Source organism: Plecotus auritus (genome assembly GCF_963455305.1).
Source record: "Plecotus auritus genome assembly, chromosome: 1".
Lineage (NCBI taxonomy): Eukaryota > Metazoa > Chordata > Mammalia > Chiroptera > Vespertilionidae > Plecotus > Plecotus auritus.
In genome coordinates this window covers 240,147,637-240,172,364 of record NC_137770.1, presented here as the reverse complement: position 1 = coordinate 240,172,364, position 24,728 = coordinate 240,147,637, and the positions used below count along the sequence as shown (strand labels likewise).

Here is a 24,728-nt window from a genome sequence, read left to right as displayed (position 1 = left end):
GAAAATTCTAGTGGGACAGTGAGGGATAATCAACACTAACGTGTAAGGAATGTGCTAAGGTAGAAGCAAGAACTAAGTGCTCCTGGGCCTCAGAGAACGGACTCTGAGCAGAGCTGGGGAGGCACCTCAGAACATGTGAGAATCAAGGGGAGCTGTTAAAGGAGTAGCTTTGGTTATGTATGAAGGTGGGGTCAGCATCCCAATAGGGAAAAAAACAACATGCAAAGACACATGATGTGAGCACTTGGCATGTTCAGAACATGAGCAGGAATCTAGGTAGATGGCGAATCAGGTCCCAGAGGCTAAAGATACAACTGCGGGTAGGCGAGGACCAGTTGTAGACTTGCTTGGATTTCGTAGATGTTTGTTTCCAAAGGTGGCCACCACAATTCCTCCCCTTGCTAGGCATTATGCCACTTGTCCATCAAGGGGGAGTCCATGCCTCTGGGCCTTGAATGTGGGCTGCTTTGATGGACAGCACCAAGACACAGTAACACTGCTTTAGGTCTAGGCACTGGCAAGTTAGGTCTCTCCTCCCTGGGGATGCTGGCTCTTAGAACATTCCCGCTCAGAACCCACCCCTCATTCTGGGAGAACCCCACAGAGAAGCTATGGGAAGGCACTGTGGTCCATAGCCCTGGCTAAGCTCCTGCCCAACAGCCAGCAAAGCGAGTGCACCACCAATATGGATGTTCAGCCCAGTCAAGCCTCTGAGGACTCCATCCCCAGCAGCATCTGAGCCCCGAAGAGCAGGCCATCCAGCAGAGACCAATGAGCTCTCTGAAAGGTAACTGATAATAATAAACTGTCCTCCTGAGTCTCTAACTGTGGTACAGTTATGCTATGCAACAATGGGTAACAGAAACAGGTGTCAAACACATTTTCCTAGGCATCATCTGCAGTGACTGCATATGGTAACTTTAAAGAATTGATCAAAGAAAACCTAAAATGGTGAGGTGGGGTTGGGGATAAATTGGAAATTCTCTTCCAAGTGGGAAGCAGTAAGTAGTAGTTTCCCTGTGTTTCCTTTGGCACTGTTGCTATTATACTATACATTTTCCTTAGGAAGCAGTGTGATGTTCTAGAAGGAATCCAAGCTTTGTTGTCAAGGGAGATCCAAATTAAAGCCCCAACTGTGTTCCCCATGAGTTATGAGATGGGGCAAGTCACTCAGTGGGGTAGACTATGTCCTGCCCAGATGCCCTCTCTGGGACCAGCCTCTCTGAGATGCTATGACTGTTGCCTCCTAGTTGGCCTCCTCTCTGCAGAAATGCCCTGAAGGTCACAATCCCCCACACACTCTGGGGATGGCCCAGCCACAGACTGACTGGTTCAGGGTCACAAGAGTCTGGTGGCTCGCTCAGGAGGCAGTACCTCTGCAGTGAGGTCTATGCTCCTAGCCCTGCCCCCACAGCCCAGGCAGAAGACTACCTGAGTCCACAGCTTTTCTAGGCTCCTTCCCCTTCTTTATTCTGTCCCCTTAACCCCCTTAAATATTTTTCTCCCTGAAGAACAAGCCCTCATAAATCTCGTGTCCCGGAATCCTGGTCTCAGGCTCTGTTTCTGGAAATCCCAGCCCAAGACATACACCTTCCCTTCGCTTGTCTTTTCCAACCCCCGCCCCCCCTCTCCAGAATTCAGGAATGATCAATTAAAACTGCCTGGTACTCAATACACAGCCAATAAATGCTCACAAGCTTCTTCTCTCATCTTCCTCATTGGTACAAAGTGGAAAAATATGAGGAAAGTGCTTTTAACAAAAATGTCCTCCAGTACATTTTCCATACTGTCTGTGTAGCAAATCTTTTAGGGAAAAGGGGAATATCCATGCCTTTTTGTGGAGTTGGGAGGATTAGCTGAAATAGAGTTGTTGTTGGGTTCAGGGTAAGCGCTTAGCCTGTGGAAGCCACTGCCCTTCCATTGGGCCACCTCCAGGGGCACAGGCGGGCCCTTCCCTTCTCATTGGTGTGCCCTCAGTGGCACAGTGCCCCACACTGAAAAGCACTCCTGCATCTTCCCAATGCAGTGGGCAGGGAAAAAAACCCAGACTTTATTCAAGATGGCACAGGTTTTCTAACTCCACTCCATGTGGAGCTTGGGCGATGAACCCAGCTCAGTGCTTCTCACAATTGTGGGCAGACTTCTCTGCCCGAGCTCAGAGACAGCTGGACTCACCACATTGGTCATTAACACAGTTTATTATTGGCACACTTATCAGTAAAGCATACATAAAATACAGCTGTTTTATAACACACGGAGCCACTGTGTCTTTACATGTGTAGAGGAACATATTAATATGCAAATGGAAAAATTAGTTCTCTTATAAAGTTTCACATAAATACACTGGCATTGCCCCCAAAGGAAAAAAAATCCCATAAAAGAACCAGGCGAGAGCTTTACAAATTATTATACAAGCAATATATGATGAAAAGAAACAACGGTCAACTCAAGATACAATAAAAAACACAAAGGAGTTTCAGATTTATTAAACTGCACACAAAAGGAATGGATTACATGGCTTGAAAATATTTGGATCAACAGCAATTTTACAAATGCATAAATTCTCAAGGGGCCAAGTGTCGTTCTTACATAAAAATCTGCTGTGGTGACTTTGATGACAAAAAGACATTTCTTGTTTCAGCACTCAGGCTCGATTGCACCAACTCGGGCTCAATTGCACCAACTTGGGCTCAACTGCACCAACACGGGCTGGAGAACCAATTGGCTTTAGCTCGCCCATAAATTACCCTGCTGGGCCCTCTTGGCTGTTACCCAATGAAAGAAAAAGTGAAGAAAAAAAAAAAACCAACCCAAAAAGGTACATTTAAATTATTTTCCTAAAGTGGATATTTTTCTTTTCTTTTTTTTTTTTACTGAAACAAGAAACTCTCAGATGCAAGTCAAAAAGCAGAAAATATTTTACAATAGTAAAAAGTCATCTGTGGTTAGGTTCGGCATATAACGGGATCCTGAGCACTGAGGGCGTATTGACGAGGTGGCCTTCGTCTGATGCAGGGAAAAGGAAATTAACAAACACGTGGTGAACACCGTGCCAGGAGAAGCGTTAGCGTCTGCTCTTGTTTTAAGTATGATCAGTGCCAGTATCTATGTTACCCGTGAAGGCTTCCGGGGGAGGGTCATGGAAGTTTATTTGGAATGATCCCCTCAGTTAAAAAAGAAACAAAAAATAAAAGTAAAAGAAACTCAGATCATTGTGGTTTAGAAATAGGTATTGGCGTGAAAAAGTTTTTTATGTCTCCTCCTTTCTCTCCTGTGAATAGTGATCTGAAATAGTGAGTGTCACCCACGGGCCTATTGACGGTGGATCCAGTGCCGGTCGGGTCAGCCTTACTGGGAAGCCTGGGGCGGGGGGTTTTCTGATTTGGTCTCTTGAGTGCCGGGAGGTTTACTGTTCCACGGGCTGCTGTTTCCCAGGGCAGGTGAATTGTTGAAGTCTTCCTCGTCGTCCATGCCGTTGGCCGCATCATACTGCGTGTTTTCTAATCTAGTGATTAGCCTTTCGTCCTCGTCCCCAAACTCACCTCCCATCAGAGTTGGCTCTCCTACCACCATCACATCCTGTGAACAGCAGCTGACATTATTACAGGGAAACCTTGGGAGAGAGAAGCTCAGCCTAAAACACTAGTGGGAGGAGCTGGGGGACCTGGGACAGACACACTTGTGGACTGTACACGGGGTCAAGTCTCAATGTCGGGGGGCCGAGGTGCATATCTGATTTCTACAGGAAATAAACATCGCCTCCTGACGTGTAACAACCACGCGAGTTTATGTCCTTAGTGCGCAGCCTGACACCGGAGAGCGAGCAATGCTAGCAATCTGCAGAAATAAAAAAATGGATTTTTCAAAATTAAAAAAATCCACGCTTTTAACTTGCTGACACTGGGGACTTTTGAGAGGGCGGTGGAACCTTCTGCTGGGTCAGTACCTCCGAAAATCCGCCACTTCCACTTAGGACCTCTGAAGAAGGCCTTTTGGAAACTAGGCGGGAACGTGGGTCGGATGCAATTCTGCAATAGTCACCCAACCCATTCCTAATGGCATTTTTTCTGTCATGAGGACGGTATATGTTTTAACTGAAGACAGAATCTCTCTTTTCTCTACTCAGCCAGGCCCTTTTAATGCAGCCAATATCCTTGACATTCTGCTACTTAATTATGGTAATTAATTTAGGTAAAGTTTTCGATAAAAACAATGTTCACACTGATTTGACAATTTGCATAGCTAATTAAGTCATTAGCAAAAACTTGCTGATTGCCAACAAGCCCCGAATTTACCATCTGTTATTTCATGGTGCCTGTCACCTATCCCCACACAGGCAACTCTGCCACCAATCTGGGCAGTGAAGAGAACGGCTCTGTCCAGCTGGTGCCATACAAGGAAGATGAAGAGTGCTAATTGCAATTACACTGATGAAGCTGGTCATCATCAGAAATGGAAGCGTGCAAGACGACTCCATCGAATCACTCCTTTGAGTACAAATTGTCCTTCCATGCAGACAAGGGAGCCACCTACTGCAGCCGGGAGCATCATGGAGGCCACTGATGGAGAGGCGCGAGGGTGGGGAGAAGGGCACATGCACAGGGCTCAGTTCTAGCCTCTTTGTTCAAAGGGGACCCTATGGGGTTGGTGGGTGACCTGGGCCTGGGACAGGACACCTGCCAGGAGGGGACTGCTGGGCAGGCTCTGAGCAATAGTCTCTCTAAAAGTGCACTGACTCCAGCTGCTGTCAGTTTCTGAGAGGCTGGGAAAGGCAGGACTGGGCCAGATGCTTTTGAGATGTAAGGGTGCATTCCCTGAGAGGGTAGAGGAAGGCCTATTTGATGAAATGCCTTGACAACTGGGCAACATTTCTCTTCACTGGAGCAAGAGAGGGCTTTCCTGGGCAGGCTAGTAGAACACTGCCTATCAGGCCAGGGGAAGGTCCAGAGGGCGCTCAGATTTTTGAAGATGCCAATGAAACAAATCCCTTAATTACCCCCGGATTATTTTGGAATGGAAAATCTTGTTTGATTGATGGGTTGACTGCCCCAGAACTATGGGGAGATAATCAATAGGCTTCCGAACTGTGTTTTCTGGCTAATCACTCTCGGGATTTGATAAGGATGATTTTAAAGAGAAATGTCTAAAGCATACACTGGGTACACACAGCCATGTAGGTTCTGGCAGGATAATCAAATGTGTGCTTCCAAGGACATACTTATGGCATGATACCGACATGTTAGGAGACTCAGGAGGACTCTTGAGGTGGGACCCAAAAGACACAGAGTGAGATTGGCAAGAAAGCTGACATGGTTTTAGATGAAAAGTGGCCTCCGCAGAGGCGACAACGTTATCTGGTTAGCCAGGGCAGCTGCCAGATGACCCACGGGGGGTGTTCCGGATAGAAAGATGCCACTTAGTTACAGGCAGTTAGGAAAAGGCACTTATGATCAGGAGAATGGTAGGTGGAAAGAATAGGGCAAGACCAGGCAGAGAACGAAACGAGGGGTAACCTCCTTTCATGACTTAACATGCAGCACGCTTGCCAAATGCATGTGTGAGGTGTCACTGGGCAAGAAAAAAATGTTAGAACCCACCACGGGTGTGCATTAGTATTGTGAGTGTGAGGTTATCAAGAGAGGCTGGGGGAGTGTGAGGAGGTAAGTAGGCATAACTGGGAAAGCAGAGAAAAATAAGAAGCCAAGTTCAACGTGATATTAGGAAAAAAGTTCCCAACACTCCAGATGCCTTCATTGTAACTGAAAATAACATCCATTCAAGAAAAGTGCTATGAAAATAGTGATTGGAATCACTTGGAATGGGGCTGATAGAGGCGTGTAATATATTTGATGGATCTCTGTTCTAAGAACAGCTGGAAAAGATGCCCGGCCACAGATATTTTTAAGCGGTCTAAATGTCAGAGAGATGCCACTGCTGCCTTCCTGATTGCGAGAAATATCCTTAGCCAGATACATAACCACACGTGCATGTCTGTGTGTGATTAATAGATGGCAAGTTCTAGAAGAGGCCACTTAGGCACACGTCTCACCCTGGCTTCTCTAAACTTCTAGATGAGGATAGTGGTTCTCTACTCAAGCCATTCTGATTAGTTATCCTCACGCAAAGTGAATGGAGACATAAGGCATGTTCTGGGCGGCCTCAAACTAGGGGATGTTGGCATCATTTTCCCCACCCTCCACATCTTTAAAAATCCCCCCCGACATTCAACGAGAGTTGCATTTCCTTCCCATCTCTGCTATCTGTGTGTCCCCGGGAGGCAGAACTGGTCCAGCGGAGAGTAACCCATATGCCCTCGGCTCCCCAAGAGGCAGACCTCTGCTCCTCGCCGGAGGCCTGGAGGTGCCACCAGCTTCTGCCCACGTCACATCTTCTCACTAATCAATCCCCCGTGCAAGGACCACCAACCTCTGAGGAGGACTGGAAGTGACTCCTTTCAGGGCCCCTCAATGCTTCTCCTTAAATTGGCCAGAAGGGGTCACTGCTGTTGAATGACACAGGTCTCCATCCCTCCCAGGGTTGAGGCTGCAGTTCGGGATGGCTCCTAGCCCCTGCTCATGGAGTGAGAAGCAGAATCCAAGGATTAAACCCTAGTCCTCGCCAGACACGCCTGCTGCTGCCGCAGCAGCCACACAGACCACGGCTGTGGTCGTGGTGGCACACCGAATCTGTTCGTGCCTTTGGATGAGGCTGCCACGTCTGCAGATTGTGCTTGTAAGCAGTAAAACTTGGTGATTTGGTAGACAGGGTTACGAGACGTGGTCCCTACAAGCCAATGTTCATCATTTAACATCTATTCAATTAGGGTACACACGGAAGTTTGCACCTTCTCCTAACCTGGTTGCCTTCCCTGCCTCTTGTGACCGTCTGTAAGTTTTACATAATTAAAACATCTTTAATTGCATAGTGTGGGGATAGTGCTGAAATTCTATCCTCACTTTCCAACACGTGCTTTGTTCTCACAAAGCTCAAAGGGTCTCAACTCATTAAAAATCCTCTGGACACTGGCATCTTCCACTAAGATCCAGTTGTTGATTGGAGGACAGGAGCATGATGGAGCGAAATAAACTAGGAGCTCTTTAAGGTAAAGTTGAAATGATTCTGACCAGGCCAGGTTCGTCAAAATACACATGTATGTTGCTGCTCTATAGCCTAATGGATGGCCCACCAAACCCAGCCCAGGCCTCAGAATCCTCAATGCTGTGCCCTGTGAGCTGACACCAGGAGACTGAGCAGGGGAGAGGGAACCTCTTGGCCATCCCTCGGTTAGATGTTGAGCTCTTTAATGACAGTACCATTTTTTTTTTGGTTTGTTTTTTTTAATCTTGGTATTGTCAATACTTAGGATAGCGTGGGGCACACAGTAGGAGCTCAGATATTATTTGTTGAACTGATCTGAATTCTTGCAGTCACTGTGCCTTTTCATTTATCAGAGGAAACTAACAAATGTTAGTTTCTAAAACGCCAGTATTAGGTGAATAAATTAACTCCTTAGGCGGATATTTGATTTATTTATACCCGGCCATTTTCTCTTTGCATTTTCCAATTTACCCCGGAGTGGGAATAGTGTACTGGTACCTTCATAAAAAGACTGCTTTTCTCCTTTGATATTTTCTCCCCCGACTCTTTAGGTGGCAGTAGCCCAGCTCAAAGCCCAGAGGTGATTCTGCCATTACTTAAGGACTGTGGTCTTAAAATTAAAACAGTACTTTCCCCACAGGCTGGCCACTCTCTCCATGACCCTTTCCTTCTAAAGAATGCAAACCACACCCTCTGTTTGTGGAGGAGGGCAGGGTCCCCGCCACCCCGGTAATTCTCAGGTAGTGATGGGCTTGGTTTCAGCCAAAGAGAACTGACTGATGGAAGGTGAGTAAGAATGGGTGGGGGACAGGTTTGAAGCACACATTTAGAAGCGGAGATTTGCTGTGAAAGAAAGGCCTATTCTCAGGACATGAAGCGTGAGGACAACAGACCAGGAAGGGGGGGGGGGGAGCGAGAAAGAGGGAAAGAGGAACTTGTATTGGTTGAGGGAAGTAGTAAGAGATGGAGAACGTTTCCGCAGACATGGTATCCAGAGGATGTCCATAAAGCACTAGGAAAGTGTCGGGACTCAACTGACAGTCAAACCCCCGCTGAGGTGATGTGGCACAGGTGGCAGAGGAGGCAGCCCACACAGAATCGTGGGGTGGTGAAGAGACAGCACATGCACAGAGGAACATATACATCTAACGGCGATAAGTGATCTCATTCTACCAGGCTGAGGAATTCGGAGGAAATTAAGCGGAAGGGACAGAACTGGGAGAGAAGTGATAGAAGATCGAGAAGGGACCTGTACAGTTTGCAGGATTTGGGAATGGCCCTCAGCGATCAGCTTTGGTGTTCAAAGAAGCCCCCTTCCAAGTGGCCCATTTCCTTTGTCAAGACCCCAAAACAAAAGACAGGGGTCTAGAGGTCAAGGGAGTGGAGGCCAAACCAGGGGCTGACCCCTCCATCGGCTAGGGAAATGGGTAAAGTGAAACCCACTCAGCTGCACTTCAGTGGCCGCGTTAATTACCAAGGTCTCAGAATGAGAGGGGCGCCCATGTCGGGGAGGCCCAGTCAAATTATAACAAGAAGCCTGAGCGCCAGGAGCTGCTTTCCAGGGCAGCACCGGGTCTCCGGTGATGGTGCCGAGAGCCCCTTACACACCACCAGGCACGCCCGCTAAGTGATATTTTAATTAAACCTTAAGTGACATATCTCCTGTCTGTGACTCTGACAGCTTTTTAATTCAGGTCCCATTGCAGCACAGACTCTTAATGTTCCTTTCCAATTCCCAGTTTGCAGGGGAAGGTTTCCAGGCTAGACTTCCCTCCCTCCCATCCCAAACCCAGCCTGCCTCCCCTCCCCCACCCCAGCCTGCCCAGGATGCATTAGCAGCTAAAAGAGACTTGAACCAGGGCCCCTGGACTTGGAAGACAGGCAAAGGCAGGATTTCGGGCCTAAGAGGAAAGCGAGACTTACAGGTACCTGACTGGACAGACTCAGGTTGGCGGCCGGCGTCTTCTTCTTGCTCCCAGTGCTGTTTGCGGTGTTCCCAGCGCTGCTGTTGGACGTGCTGCTGGTGGAGTTTTTCCTTTTTCTCCGCTTTGTCGTCGGTTGCCGTGTGGGTTCTGCTGCAATATGGAAAAGGGAAGGAGAATCAGGTCCAGGACAACCATCAGACCTTGTCCCTCTGCAGCTGTTTTTGTAAATGGAAAAGAGTGGACTCTCTACATTTTTTTCCATTTCTTTTAACTTTACAAAAAGTGAAGGGAGTCAGCTGTTGGCTGATTTTTAGCACAAAATCTGTACAACTTCGTTGTAGCTAGATAAAATGATTTGCATCTAATAGTTATTTCTGATTTTACATATGCCTTTAATCTATTAATATATTTTAGGGGTAAGCTACAAGTATTCCTTTCATAGTTGAATTAAAAAGATTAATACCATTACAAGATTGGGGAAAACATTTTTCCCCCCTCTGGTTAACCTTTTCTTTATAACAAAAGGAGGGTTCTGGGATCGCTATGGGGTCTCCAAGGGGTAAAAGTAGAAATTTAGTTATAGTAGTGAGCCAGTGTGTGACAGCAGCCCCTACTGGCCATGTGTTATATTGCAGCTCATCTCTATTACACCTTGAAATGTTCAACTAAAAAGAAGAGGAAGTGCCAGTTCTATCAGCCATGAATGCAAAACTGAGGGAGTCCCAAGTTAGTATTGGTTCCCAAGTTCCATAGATTAGACCCTGATATTTAAAGGATGCTACTAATTTCAAAATTTCTGAAAAAAACAACTTAGTATGAGATAGCTAGCATATCAATGAAGGAAAGCTAGACTTTTTCAAGAAAGGCCTATTTAGAAATAGAAATATTTTACACCTGAAGGATGAGTAGCATCTTAAAATATAGGGGACTCATGGTAATGTGTGGTAAGAGGAATATTATTTATTCATTTATTATATATTGAGCATTACTCAGTGTTTCCATATTTACTTTCTACTTTTAATGTTTACTAGTACTGTGTCAAAACGATTTTATATTCATAGCACTTCATATTAACTAGGTGATAGTATAATCTTTGTCTTGTAAATGAGAAATTTTTTGAAAGCCTTTTCTAGGCAGTTACTAAATAAATTGGAAATGGCAGGTGAGAGCATCCTTTTTGCTAATCCTTCTATAGACTCAATTCTGATGGAGAGAAAATAAGCCGGGGCCAATCTGAACCCAAATACCTTGTAGCATTTTCTGATGGATGATGGGGGAACCTCCTTTAAGGCTCATTACAAAGATGGCTTAGTCTACCAAGTTATTCATGCTTTTTGATGAAGAAGAGGATTATGCTCCTAATTATATACCATTTCTTCTTTCATAAATATTTTGTATCTTATATTCAGATATTTTCATCAAATGGCCCAAATATCTATTCATAGAGAGCTATGGGTGCTTTTTCTGAAGGTTATGAAAACAAGGGAATAGAATTGATCATGGGGTGGAGAAGAGTTGAGTAGCATATTCTAAACCAGGGGTGGGCAAACTTTTTGACTCGAGGGCCACAATGGGTTCTTAAACTGGACCGGAGGGCTAGAACAAAAGCATGGATGGAGTGTTTGTGTGAACTAATATAAATTCAAAGTAAAGGAGCGGAGGGGAGAGCAAGAGAACCGGATAGAACAGCTGGATCCGGCCCGCGGGCTGTAGTTTGCCCACGGCTGTTCTAAAGTCAAGCAAATATCCAGGTTTCCCCCGACAAGCATCTTTTTCTTTTGACCTCAAGAACTGAAATCTGATACTTCAAAAATATCTATATTTTCTTCACAAAACTTGGAGGAAATATAATTTAGTAATAGAGTCATGAACTTGGGAGACATAAAACCAGTTGTGACACAGGCCTCCTTCATTGATTAATTATGAAACTGATTTTGGCAAACTTACACCCCAGATCTCATTATATACAATGGGAATAACAATAAATACCTCATAAGGTTATAAGGTGAGGATTCAGTAGAAGGTCTGTGAGGGCTGAAACTAGGACTTTTATTCAATGTTGTGACTTCAGTGGCTAAAGCAGTGCCTGGCACCTAGTAGGGGCTCAATAAATAATCCTATATAAAAAATGCTAATATGCAAATTGACCAAATGGCAGAATGACCGGTCACTACGATGCACACTGATCATAAGGGGGCAGACGCTCAACACAGGAGCTGCCCTCTGGTGGTCAGTGCGCTCCCACAGGGGGAGCACTGCTCAGTCAGAAGCCGGGCTCACAGCTGGCAAGCGCAGCGGTGGTAGCAGGAGCCTCTCCCACCTCCACAGCAGGGCTAACGACCCCTTGGCAGACATCCCCCGAAGGGTCCCAGACTGTGAGAGGGTGTAGGCGGTCTGACGGACACCCCCACCCCCCAGTGCACGAATGTCATGCACTGGACCTCTAGTTGTTGAATAAATGACTGAATTAATGTGTAATATAAAGGTATATATGCATATGTTGGAAAATATAGATGCTCAAAACATTAAATGAGTAGCCCTGACCGGTTTGGCTCAGTGGATAGAGCATTGGCCTGCAGACTGAAGGGTCCTGGGTTCGATTCCGGTCAAGGGCATGTATCTTGGTTGCAGGCACATCCCCAGTAGGGGGTGTGCAGGAGGCAGCTGATTGATGTTTCTCTCTCATTGATGTTTCTAACTCTCTATCCCTCTCCTTTCCTCTCTGTAAAAAAATCAATAAAATATACTTTAAAAGAAACATTAAGTGAGTGGAATATTTTTTCATAAAGGCTTATTGATATTGAAAGAAAAAATGAGGCCAATTGAAGCCCATGTTATATATTAAAAAATTAATGTTCTAGCCCAGCCAGCGTGGCTCAGTGGTTGAGTGTCGACCTATGAGGAAGTCACAGTTCAGTTCCCAGTCAGGGCACATGCATGGGTTGCAGGCTCGATATCCAGTGAGGGGTGTGCAAGAGGCAGCCAATCAATGATTCTCTCTCATCATTGATGTTTCCATTTCTCTCTCCCTCTCCCTTTCTCTCTGAAGTCAATAAAAATATATTTTAAAAAATTAATGTTCTAAATCTGTAAAATTCTCCAAGATGGGGATGCAACTATTCTTTGTAAAATAATGCTCATTTTCTCAGCTTCCTAAATATGTGCATAGTTATATCTATGTTCATTTTATATAAAACCCTTGGCCAATTACCAATGGAAGCTGACCATTATATTTTGTGATTCAGAAAGCTATATGCCTTGTGTTAATAATAATTCTTTAAAAATAATTTTTAGCAAATGGATACATTTTGCTTTTATAATTAATGAGGCTGAACACATGCCTGGGAGTGAAAATGTATCAGATAGTAAGACAATGAATGATGACTTGAAGCAGTAATTTCAGAACCCCAGCAGGAGACTCTATTATCTCCACTGCATTCTAGGGCTGTGAAAGGAATGGACTCTTTCATGTATTCTCTTCATGGTCAGAGTACCCTTAAAACAGAAAAAAATATTTCCTTCCTTCTCCTCTTCCTTCCTCCCTCTGTTTTTATTTTATTTTTTAGATATATATTTTATTGATTGCAGAGAGGAAGGGAGAGGGAGAGAGATAGAAACATCAATGATGAGAGAGAATCATGGATAGTTTGCCTCTTGCACGCCCCACACTAGGGATTGAGCCAACAACCAAGGCATGTACCCTGACCAGGAATCGAACTGTGACTTCCTGGTTCATAGGTTGATACTCGAGCTCTAAGCCATGCTGGCCAGGCTTCCCTCCATATTTTATAATTTCTGTCATTTCATAAAAAAAGTACCAGCATAACAGTAGGCCATGAGAAGCCCGCAGTCTTATCCAGTGGAACAACTACTGAATTGAGAGCCAGGAACCATGGGATCTGATTTCAGTGTTGCCGAAGATCTTAGTAACATTAAATAAATCAGTTTACCTCTCTGGGTCTCAGGTTCTAGTCTGGCAAATGAGCAGATGGTAGTCGACTCCTAAGCATGTTTGCCCTTCACCAATTTAATGCCTCTAAGTCCAAAATCATGGTCAGAATATCCCTAGTAAACTCATTCTCCTGATAAACGTACAATCACTTCCTTCATTTTCACATCTCCTCACCCTCAGCAGAAGCCACAGAAAATGCAGTTAGCGGGAGAGTGGAGAACACGGTCATACCTGGCGGTGCCACCATCCGCTGCCACTTCTGGAACAGGCAGGTCTTCAGGCAGTCTCGTGGACTGAGGTTGTAAGTTTTATGTCTCGACATCAGTTCCTGCATTGGCTCCAGTATTACACACAACTGCAAGAAGTTCAAAGGCGTGGGCATTTCACTACTTGATAATATTATTTGCAATAAATAATGTGAGCAGCTGGAATCAATTAGGAAGCTTAAGGGTACTTTTCTTTTCTCCCCCTGGTTTTGATTTTCTCTATACAAGTTTGGAGGAGAAGAAATATTACCAACATTTGATAAAACCCACTTAATTTACTATCATTTATAATGTCACATCATAGCTGAATGTGATACACACACACACACACACACACACACACACACAGTCTGTCCAGACAGTTGGGTGGATAAATGCAACTCTATTCTGAAATCAAGTGATTCTCTCCTGTTAAAGAAAAAAGCTCTCTGCCTTGAAGCACAGCAGGCTCAGATTTCTACTCTGTTGCTGTCCCTGTTTGTAAAACCACCCACTGCGAGTGACAATGCTAGTTTATGGAGATTATGTGGCAGTGAAAGCCATCTTTGAAATGTGAAAGAACACAATGGCAACTACAGATCCTGTTTTTGATCCTAATCCTTACAAAGGCCCATGATGAGCACTAATTTTTTCATGCACTCATTTGTATTTTACACATGATGATAATGTCAGTAACATATGCTGGCATTTGTTCAGGATGGCAGCTTTCTCGGTGGTTCTGCACGCGTGGTCCCCTTTGGTTAGATTTTTTTCAGCTTTCCTTTAGTCCAAGATCTCTGATGACAAAGATTAATGAGTGAAACAAGGAGGTAAATCTATTTCGGATTGCCTTGGACTTTCTGAATTCCTTCTCAGTTGGAAGCTTCTCAGAATACCACTGCATTGAGAGTATCTAAGAGGAGAGAGACCACGACTTGGAATGAGGCCTCCATGGCTGCTGAGATGGAGTGATACAAACATTGGCAATGTGCCCGCCCATGTGGAAGAACCACATTTCATGAAAGACACACCTGCAATCTCCACCCTCATCGGCTCTCTCTGCCCCTTTCCCTTCTGCCATTCTTCACCTTGAACACTGCCTTAGAGGCCCCATTGCTTTTTCTCTGCTGGGTCCCCTCTTCCTGGAGTTCTTCCTCCCTCTTTCTGGTTAAAGCCCATTTCACCTTGATTATGAAGTTACTTCTTCCCCAGCCACTGACGCTGGGGCCAAACAGAGTGAAGGATTCCACAGTCACCTCTACAAATCAAGCTAGGATGGATCGTCCATCCAAGAAGAACCACTCCTAGATTCAGACAGGGTCAGACAAGGTTTGCATCTAATCTAGGAGAATAAGAAACACTTTCAGAGAGAAAGTCTAAGGACTGGGAAAATGTATTTTTTTAAATATATTTTATTGATATTTTACAGAGAGGAAGGGAGAGGGATAGAGAGCTAGAAACATCGATGAGAGAGAAACATCGATCAGCTGCCTCCTGCACACCTCCTACTGGGGATGTGCCCCGCAACCAAGGTACATGCCCTTGACCGGAACCGAACCTGGGACCTTTCAGTCCGCAGGCTGATGCTCTATCCACTGAGCCAAACCGGTTTCGGCAGAAAACATATTTTTTTTAATGAAAAAAACAAAAAACAAAACTTAAAAGTTTTCTAAATCGTTTCCTTTTAGTCTAGTCCCCATTCTTGAGAAATGAGCTAATGATGGATAGAAAGCTCCGGGGTGGAGTGGAACAAGCATGGACTGGGAAGCCGAGAGGTCTCGGTGTAGATTTTGACTCTGTCATTAGGTGTGTGTCTTTGGGTAACCACCCACTAGTGCTGGGTGTCAGTTTCACCTGCAAAACAATACCCACCTTGATGTTGTTGGGAGAATTTGAGATAATATGTCCAACAAATAGCAAACATTATGATTATGTATTTGCAAGCACAGCACTGATTACAAAACAAACTCCATTTATACTACTTAAGTCAAAGCATTCACTGAACTTCCTCCCAAGTGTCAGGCATTCTGTTAGGGGCTAGTCCTCTAGGGACACAATGATGAGATCAACACAGTCTCTGTCCTTCAAATGTGCCAAACTCCCTTCACAAGACGTAAGCCCACTAAGAACAAACACTAACCAGTGTTACACTTCACAGGTCTCAAGACCTAGGAGCATTGGACATGCTAGGAAATGGGAGAGCCGCATTTAGTATTGTGAGAACCCACGAGCTCACTATCTTTCTTTTTCCCAGGGCTTTCCTCTCTGGGTTTTGGGCAACACTTTTTTTTTTCAGATGCTAATCCCAAGGATTTATTCTTTCTCCTTTAATGTAAAAATAGCTTCCCATCGCTGTAACCCAGCCCAAAGGAATTGACATATCTGAATACTAATCAGGAATCCCCAATCCTCTTCTCCCAGTGGAGGGTTCTGGCCTAGGGGTGGGGGGTGGAGGACAGTTCTCCCCTTATTCACATATGCAGAGCCCTCAGTGTCCTGCTGTGGAGCTGGTGGTTTTGCTGGGCTGCGTGCTGTAGGTGGCAGAACTCACTCAGACAAGAGCCTGCCTCCTCTGGCAGCAGGCCAGGGCATCTTGGCAACAGCCAAGGCCTGAGGCATTATGAAATGAGATCAGGAAGACGGCTGGGGGAGTGGGTTTGCACAATCACTAGCCAAGTCTTCCTGGAGCCAGGATTCCTGGTCTCCCTGAGGTCTCAGGTCTCCTTGAGAATCTGGTGAAGGCTCTGCAGCCTGTTTTTCTAATTCTGTACAAAATATTTGCAGGTTTACAAACCCTCTTATACCCCCATCCATTGACTCCAGGTAAAGAGTCCCTGGTTAGTCATAAATATGAACCAGGCGACAATATACATCCTTTTTTCCCTTAAGACATACACCCTCCCTCCCCGCCCAACACATATAAATGGAACTCAACATAAAAACACAGGATTCTCTAATTTTGAAGAACAATTTTATCTGCAAAGTTGGGCCTGCTGCAAAGTTCCCAGTGACCAAGTCCCTTTGCCTGAAAAGAAAGGCCACAGACCATGTCGCAGCCTCTACAGTAGCCTTCGTGCACGGCTGCCATTCAGTTCAGTCTCCTCCCATGGTGGGTGGAGGATAAGAGGAATCCAGGACATTGGGAGCCAGCAAGCCCTGATCTCTTGGATATGAAGCCTGAATGTATAGTCCCTGCCAGGTCTAGCTAGGACCCCAACAAAGCCACTGCTCATGTTTGCATAGCTCCCGTGGTGCCTTTCTGCAGACTTTGTGAGGGTTTTAGGCAGTCTTGCTCCCCCTAAGCTTCTGAAGTCTTTTTTTCTGGGATTCTGGTCTCAGCACTGACTCTTTGGGTGTGGGACCAAAATCTGTAACCATAACAGTGACTTGCTGAGTGAGTATGGAAGGCTGGATGGATAATAGATATCTGGCTAGATTAATAGCAAGGAGTCATTTACTAATGGCAGACAAATTAGGCATTGTCCTGTGGGCTTAGAGGTAATGAATTTGTCCATTTGATAAATAATTGATAGTCTCTGTGCGGAATGCTTTGCACAAATGCATGTGTATATACCCAATTACTACATGTTCTGGGTAGGCATGGAGATCTTAGCTCAGTCCCAAGGTGCCTGCCTTTTCATAGTGTAAAGGGCTTAGCAAAAGGAGATGAACTTTTGCGTTGCTTTATTTTTATCGGACAGTTCTCCTGGAGACATTGGCCTCTCCTTAGCTATACACTCACACTGGCTCTTCTGGCTCATCTCCTTGCCTGAACCTAAGAATTGCTGGTGCCTGTCAGAGTTGGTTCTGGCCTAAAAAGTGATGCCCTGGGCTTGGCATTTGGCTAAATCCCAAACCTAGGTCTCATCTACCACCAAGATTTTAATTCCATCTCTTTGGAGTGATGGATTACATCCCCTGAGCTTGAGCTGCCCTGCCTACTCTTTGTATGTGGGCTCACCCAGGGTTACTGTGTCAGTACCAGCTCGAGTTCATGTTGTTCTTCTTGCCTAGAAGACCCTCCCTCCTTCCTGGTCATCTTAGCCAAGAGTTGGCAAGGAATGGCCTGTGAGCCATGTATGGACATGCTAATGTAATAGCTGTTTTTTTTTTTTTTTGTTATAACCCCAGAGTTACATATTTGCGACAGAGTCCATGTGGCTCGCAAACCCTAAAATATTTACTATTTGGCCATTCACAGAAAGGTTGTTGACCTCTGTTGTAAACCAATGCTACTAAAAGGAGGTGGTTTGAAAACTATTCGTTATATTTCCATGGCAAGATGAGGAGTTTGAGGCAGAATGTAATCACTGCTTCATCCATTGAGAAAGTCTTGTGCAAAAAAAAAAAAAGTCTGATGAACTAAACAATGTGTTCAGCAATGTAGTTGATTTCTATTTCAGAGCAAGTCTGCAAACCACATTTGAGTCTCACCAATCTGACCAAGAAGGTATTCCAAGGTCCGGCTCAAATCTCACATCTGTCTCTGACCCTCCCTGCCCTCAGGGGTCTCTTACTTCTATAGCACTTTTATTAAACTACATACATTCCTGTGTTTTCATTTGCATTGGGAATTTTCCTTTCTTGTAGATTTGTTTCATCTCCTTATCTATAGCAAGTCATATTTACTTTTCTCTCCATTTTATTTAACATAGTATTAGGCATACTCAAATATTTGTTGAGTCATAACTTAATAATCACTATCTCTGCCCCTGGAGTATGTACCTGACATATTATATCATTAACCCTCACCACCTCCTGATTCATTTTTATAGGTGAGGAAACAGATGCAATGCCATTAAGTCATCTAGAGCTGATATTAAAGGGTGTGATTCTTATAATGTATCCAAGGTTATGCAGCCATTTGAAGGGCAGAGAAGAGGTTCACAGTCAAGTCTGCCTGATTCTAATTCTGTGCTCTTAACTCCTGACTGCTCTGCTGTCTACCTCTCTAAACCCAAGTGGTTAAATGGTTGCTGAGCCTAGCTGGTGTGGCTCAGTGGTCAAGCATTGACCTATGGGCCAGGAGGTCAGGGTTCGATTCCTCGTCAGGAACACACCTGGGCTGCGGGCTCACTCCCTAGTAGGGGGTGTGCAGGAGGAAGCTGATCAATGATTCTCTCTCATCATTGATGTTTCTATCTCTCTCTCCCTCTTCCTTGCTCTCTAAAATCAATAAAAATATGTATTAAAAAATGGTTCCTAAGATGCCAAATTCAAAGACTTTCCTGTCTTTGCATTGCTCCTTGTGTGGTATTGATATGTACAAGGAGAGGCGTGTCCTTGGCTAAGATTTTCAGCCTCTCTGAATCTCAGTGTTCTCATCTGTAAAATGGAGATAATGATACTTATCTTTGATGGTTTAAAATAGCACAGGTAAATCCTTAATGCAATGCCTGGAAGAAGGTCAGTGCTCAAACGATGGAATTTGGTATCATGATAAGTACTGGCTGCATCCATGACCCAGTCCTACTGAGCCAGGACATCAATGTGTGATATGATTGGTGAGCTATTTTAGGAAGTAAATCACTTGGTCTCCCTTACACTTAGGGGGTCACTAGATATAATGCTCCAGGAGATGGTAATCAGGCCAATGGTACATAGCATTTTAGTCCTTAATGTCTCTGATAATATCCATTCTTAGAATTCAGTGATAAATACACATATTTAAACCCACGAACCACAGTTATTTTCTTTTATAGTTTTTTCAAACAACTTACTCCTATGGCTAAATATGAATTAAGAAAAAATCAGAAGGTAAGAGTGATTAAGAATCACACTGTTATCTAAGGGTGGAGTCTCTTCTCATTAAGAAACACATCACCAAAAGAGATCTTATATCAAAACAATGGAACAATAGCACATGGAATCTAAAAGGGAAACAAATCACAACACGGGGATAATCCCACCTAGAAACGGATAACAATGAATGACAAGAGGAAAACCCACTCTGTCTGGGAGGATGAGTGACGGAAATGCTTTCCCTTAGAAGCCATGCAATTCCTACACAGGAGATGACGATTTGGGTTTATTTCCTGATAGGATTAAAGGTAGATTGGTTGTCAAATTCAAAACATCCTCTTTTTTATCTGAAGATTCAACCAGGGAGCCTTTGCCTTCTCTCAATTGTTTTGCAAAATGATTTGTTGGGCAAGTTATCACATTGGACCCAGGGAGAGGAGAGGGACCATCCTCCTTCAAGAGCAAGCAGGCCCTGCATGCGCATTTCAATATCTGTCTTGATCTCAAGTTTGAGGCTGCCAGGAAGGACACCTATACAGGACCAGTGAGGTCACTGGCTGCTTTTCTGACCCATGGGGGGACCCCATCAGACTAGCCAAGTTCAGGGTTTCTGCTGCAACAGCCAGGCCCACAAAGAGATAGTTCCAGACTTCTGATGTTCATTCTCTTTCCTTCTGACCCCATGGACTTAATTCCCTTCCTCAGTGCTCTGGTTACTGCCAAGTTGCTCTTGGACCCTTCTTCCCAGCTCTGTATTATAGGGGACAGACTCTTCCCTCTCTACACTATCCCCCAACTGTTTTTGCCAGCTGGCTTTGGGCAACATTTGGCCAGTTGGAGGCACTAGGAAGACCGAAGGAAAGTGAGTTGAGTTAGTTTTCTAGGACAGCCAAAGCAAAATATGATAAATCAGGTGTCCTGAAAGAATAGAAGTGTATTCTCTCTCAGTTCTGGAGGCTAGACATCTGCAATCAAGGTGCTGCAGGGCTGTACTCCCCTGAAGTTTTTAAGAAGAGTCCTTCCTTGCCTCTTCCAGCTCCTGGTGGCTCCAGCTGTCTTTGGAATTCCTTGGCTTGTAGCCTCATGATTCTATCATCACAAGACCTTTTCCCCTGTGTCTCTGTATCCTCACCTTTTCTTGTAAAGATACTAGTCATTGAATTTCCAAATAAGTTCACATCCTCAATCTTCAGGTGAATGTGAAATTTTGAGAGACACTGTTCAACCTAATATAAATCAGGGCATTTCTTGTCCTCTCTGTGGTTCAGATATCTTTGCAGATCCACTATGGTCCCATTTTCTACCAGGTGATCTGACAGTAACACCTCCTGCCTTTCTCCCCAGAGAGGCAGTTGCGAATCTTAGGGCTGCCTCATCTTCCCCTGGTTACTTTTTTAGCTCCAACACTTTTACAAGTACTTTGCCATATTAAATTTCCTCTGCTCAATTACCTGGTGTGGGTTTTGTTTTCCTGGATAGACTCTGATTGAAACTCTGATTTATGAGACATTAGGCAACATCTAAAGTATTAAGGGCTTTGGGTCCATGCAATACCATTGTAACTAGCTAGTTATTAATAATAGGAAAGGAGCAAAGTGGGGAGCCAGATATTATAGGCATGTCATTTGGGCAGCTTCACCAGGAAGCTGCAACTTTGCACTCCCCCGGGAACCACTGGCTATTCCCTTCAAACACTGGGGGAACGATCCAACGAAGGGAAGACAAATGCATGCTCACTAACTCGGGGTGACATAGGGAAGGTACTTGCCTGTCAGTCATGTCTGGGAACAAAGATCATTGGCCAGAATAGACAGGGCCACTGCAAGCCCATGAAAATTTGGGAATACGTAATTCCCTAAGCAAAGAAATTCTCTCTCTTGTTGCTCTTGTGCTCTTGGGTCATTCTTAGCTTCCTTGCATTTGCCCGTGTTTCCTCCATAGCCATGTGGCCCTGCAGACCCCACATTCAGTGGACTGATGGACTGCAGCAGAGAACACAGCTAAGCTAGTCTGATGCTGGATTGGACTTGGCTCCAACATGGAAAGGAAACTTTGGACACTGACTTTGATTTTAGCTCTGCTAAAGCCCTAGCTACACTTTTTCTATGACTGGGCAAAGGGAATTGGGACTTTGGAAACTTAGGGATTTGATTCCCAAAAATAAAAATCACTCATTCTCCCTTGCAAGTCTCAAAAATTTTTTTTTTTCTTGGGATATCACAAGAATTCCACACCTACTAGCAACCAGGGGAGATGAGGCCTTCTCCCATCCACTAACACATGGAGGGATCATATGTAGTGGTTAGGCATGCAAATTTAGCGTGGGTTCAGATTCCAGCTAATATTAACTGCCAGACCTTGGGCAAATTACTCAATCTCTTGGTGTTTGAGTTTCTCCATCAGCAAAGTTGAGACACAATACTATCTAATTAATTGGGTTGCTAGGAGAAACAAACCATAATCTGCTTAAAGTATGTACCTAGGTCTTAACATATGGAAAGTACTTCCTACATACTTATTATGATGGGGGTGTAACCAAGCCCAGGGGCTGGGGCTTCATGGAAAACATTTCAAAACTCATCAGGAGGCTCCTGTTAAAATGCTATGGCTGTTCTCTGCCTAAAAATGGGACTGTGGTGATACAATGGATATCTAAAATGTTTAGTCACTATGCCTTTCCTGTAAATAACTTGTTCTGACCACTGGACCATTGCCTCAAATACCCTATGCAGGTGTTCTATTGGAATCTCTGAGCTCCAGAGCACAGTAGCTGAAATGTTTCCAAAGGAAGGAGGAAACATCTGCCTGGAAATACCTCACAATCATAAATAAACATTTAAGGAGTTCTGTCTAAAACCGAGATGGCTATGAGCAAATTTCAGATAAATTTTAGAAATTGACCAATGATTGTGCTGAAAATGAAAGCTGGGGGTCAGAATTATTGAGTGGCCTATAACAGACACTGCCTTTTCATTGTATGTCACTGTATGAGAATGCTGTGTGTTTTCTAGAGAAACAACCAACAGGATATGTATGTATGTGTTATCGCATTTTCAGAACTGGCTCACATGACTGTATGTACTGTAGTGAGTCTGATATCCAGAGAGCTTCCATAGGCTGGAAACTCAGGCAGGACTTAATGCTTTAGTCTTGAAGCAGAATTTCCTCTTCTCTACACACCTCAGTTTTGCTATTAAGATCTTTGACTGATTGGATGAAACTCACCCAATAGTCATCTGTTTTACTTAAAATCAATTGATTATAGAAGATAACCACATCTACAAAATACATTCACAGAAAAACCTAGATTAGCATTTGTTTAAATAACTGGTACTATAGCTGCAGTGAACTGAATTGCAGCCCCCTCAGATTCAAACCCCAATGCGACTATATTTGGAGATAGAGTATGTAGGAGATAATTAAGGTCATGAAGTCGTAAGGGTAGGGTCCTAATCTGATAGACTGGTGGCCTTGTAAGGGGAGGAAGAGGCATCAGAGATCTGTTTCTTTCTCTCCATGTGTGCACATGGTGGAAAGTTCATGTGAAGACATAGTGAGAAGGCAGCCATCTGCAAGCCAGGAAGAGAGCTTTCACCAGGAACCAAATCAACCAGCCCCTTGATTATGGACGTTCCAGTTGACTGTGAAAAATAAATGTCTGTTGGTTAAGCCACCCAGTAATGGTATTTTGTTATGGCAGCCTGAGCTGACTAAGACAATAGCCTAGATAAATTGACACAGAGAACTATCATAGTATCCCCACTAGATTGTAAAGAACTGAAGAGATAAGCTGTGTCCTATTATTTTATTTTATTTTTAATATTACTCAGCACCAAGCAATGGGTCTAATGGAATGAATATTTGAATACATGAATATGGTAGAATGGAAACAAAACCAAATAGGTGAGTAGACATCAGAAAATGGGTCAGATCTTGCATTTCCCACTTCATAATTGTAGTAACCTGGGTACCAGGGATGCGATGGTGAACAGGGCAGACACAGCCTCCTTGAAGTTGCCTGTCTTGGTGGGGGACAGGTGATAAACAAGAATTTCAAATGGGCTGTGTATTATAAACGAGAAGGGCAAGAGGTGACAGGAAAGGTTGCCAGGAGGAACTGATATTTAAGTTGAAGCCTCAAAGGATGACTTAGGAGACAGACAGATGAATAAGAAGGTGGCTGGGACAAAGGTAGGGATGGACATCTCGGGCAGAGGGAATGCACATGTGAATGCAAAAGAGAATGTGGCATCGGAAACTGCCACAGAGTAGGATTAGAGAGCAAGCCACAGTGGAGAGGCAGGCAGTGGTCATTGGTCAAGGCCTCAGCTTCTGTCCCCCAGTGGAGCTGAGAGGAAGGTACAAGTGATGTAGGCAGAAGCACTCTGTGTAGGATGAACCCTCTGCAAACGCCATACAGATCTGGTAAATACCATACAGTTTTTCTTTCACGTGTTTCCTGTGCACCAGAAAAAGCATCATTGGCATCTTGGTGTGTTTGGCATCAATAGCCCAAAAACAAACACTGGCTACTTAGAGTCTCCAAGCAGTGGAGAACGCCCACCCCCATCCCTTCAATGAGTGCTGTCAATCACAGCACTGGGAGCCTTCGCACTGGTCCACACTGGTCCCAGTGGAAACAGGTAGCTTTTGTAATATGTTATTTTTTCCGGGGAACTGAGAGACTGTGTACTTGCAGGAGGTAATGTTTAACCAGTAAACTGCCACATGTCCAAACAGAAACCATCCCACACGCCACGATATTTTGAATTTAATTTAAAAAATCAATTTGCAATGACTATTATAAAAATAAATATATTACTCACAAGCCGGGTGTTCTGGAATATTTTCAGCTGAAAATTCTCACAAAAAATGATTTTAAAGTTGGTCTATAGATGCTTACAGCATACAATGAGTTAAACACTAGCATTTGCAAATGGCCCTTGTAATCTTACTATTGCGAGTAAGGGACTTTGGCTACGGTCCTTGGGAGCTGTCAGTGATAGTTTCCAAGGAACACGGATATTGCCGGAGCAGTTATAATCCCTCCTGAACATTAGCTGCGTGGTTATGCCTGCCTCCTGCCCTGGTGCAAACACCCACAGATGATTCCGGGGTTCTGGCCAGCACCCCCAGGGCTGCTGTTTGGGAGGATTTCTGAGCTGTGGTCATTGTGGGGATCTGGACTTCTCCTTCGGAGCCCTGGGCACCCAGCGCAGGGTTGCTCTTGGAATGCCTGCCTGCCTTCTGGGAGCTTCTGCCAAGCAACGCCGGCCCTCCAGCTCCACAGTGACACACAGGAAGCACTGCTTTCTCCCTGACAGAGTGCTCAGCTGCTCAGCCCTCCCACGGCTCCATCCCCCTGTGCCTGTGGCTGCTCAGTCCTCCCACGGCTCCATCCCTGCGGCTCCATCCCTGCATGCCTATCAGCAGCTGCTTCCCTTCCCGGGGATAGAAGTGAGATCCGATTGAAGCAGAAAGCAGGATTCATGTTGACAACCGCAACACTTAATGAAAATGGAGTTGGCAGAGACTAGGATTGATCCCTTCACTCACTCACTCACTCACTCACTCACTCACTCATCACATATTTATTGAATGCGTACTAGGCACCCCATGTTTGTTCTAGGTACTGGGGATGTTGTGGAAAAATAAAGACAATCACTTCTCTTATGGAACTATGTTCTGGTAAAGGAAAGAGAAGTGCATGGAATAACCACAGATATATATGTATATGTTAGTGATGAGTACCAAAGAGAAAAAAAA

General features: G+C 44.5%; 1 protein-coding gene across 8 annotated transcripts in view; it reads right to left on the bottom strand.

Moving 5' to 3' along the window:
* Positions 1 to 2,180: 2,180 nt before the first annotated feature.
* The window catches only part of LDB2 (LIM domain binding 2), a gene marked incomplete at its 3' end in the record, with an annotated part of 329,582 nt that continues 307,034 nt past the window's right edge, over positions 2,181 to 24,728 (bottom strand). The window contains exons 6-8 of one of the 8 annotated variants that reach the window (XM_080668255.1): positions 13,207 to 13,330; positions 9,028 to 9,173; positions 2,181 to 3,579 (exon numbers count right to left, since the gene is read on the bottom strand). In XM_080668255.1, the coding sequence (XP_080524381.1) occupies positions 3,349 to 3,579; positions 9,028 to 9,173; positions 13,207 to 13,330 (501 nt within the window). Of the gene's footprint in view, positions 3,838 to 6,464; positions 6,570 to 9,021; positions 9,174 to 13,206; positions 13,331 to 24,728 lie in introns of those variants that run through there. The other 7 variants (XM_080668257.1, XM_080668253.1, XM_080668254.1 and 4 more) reach the window with 7 other exon arrangements.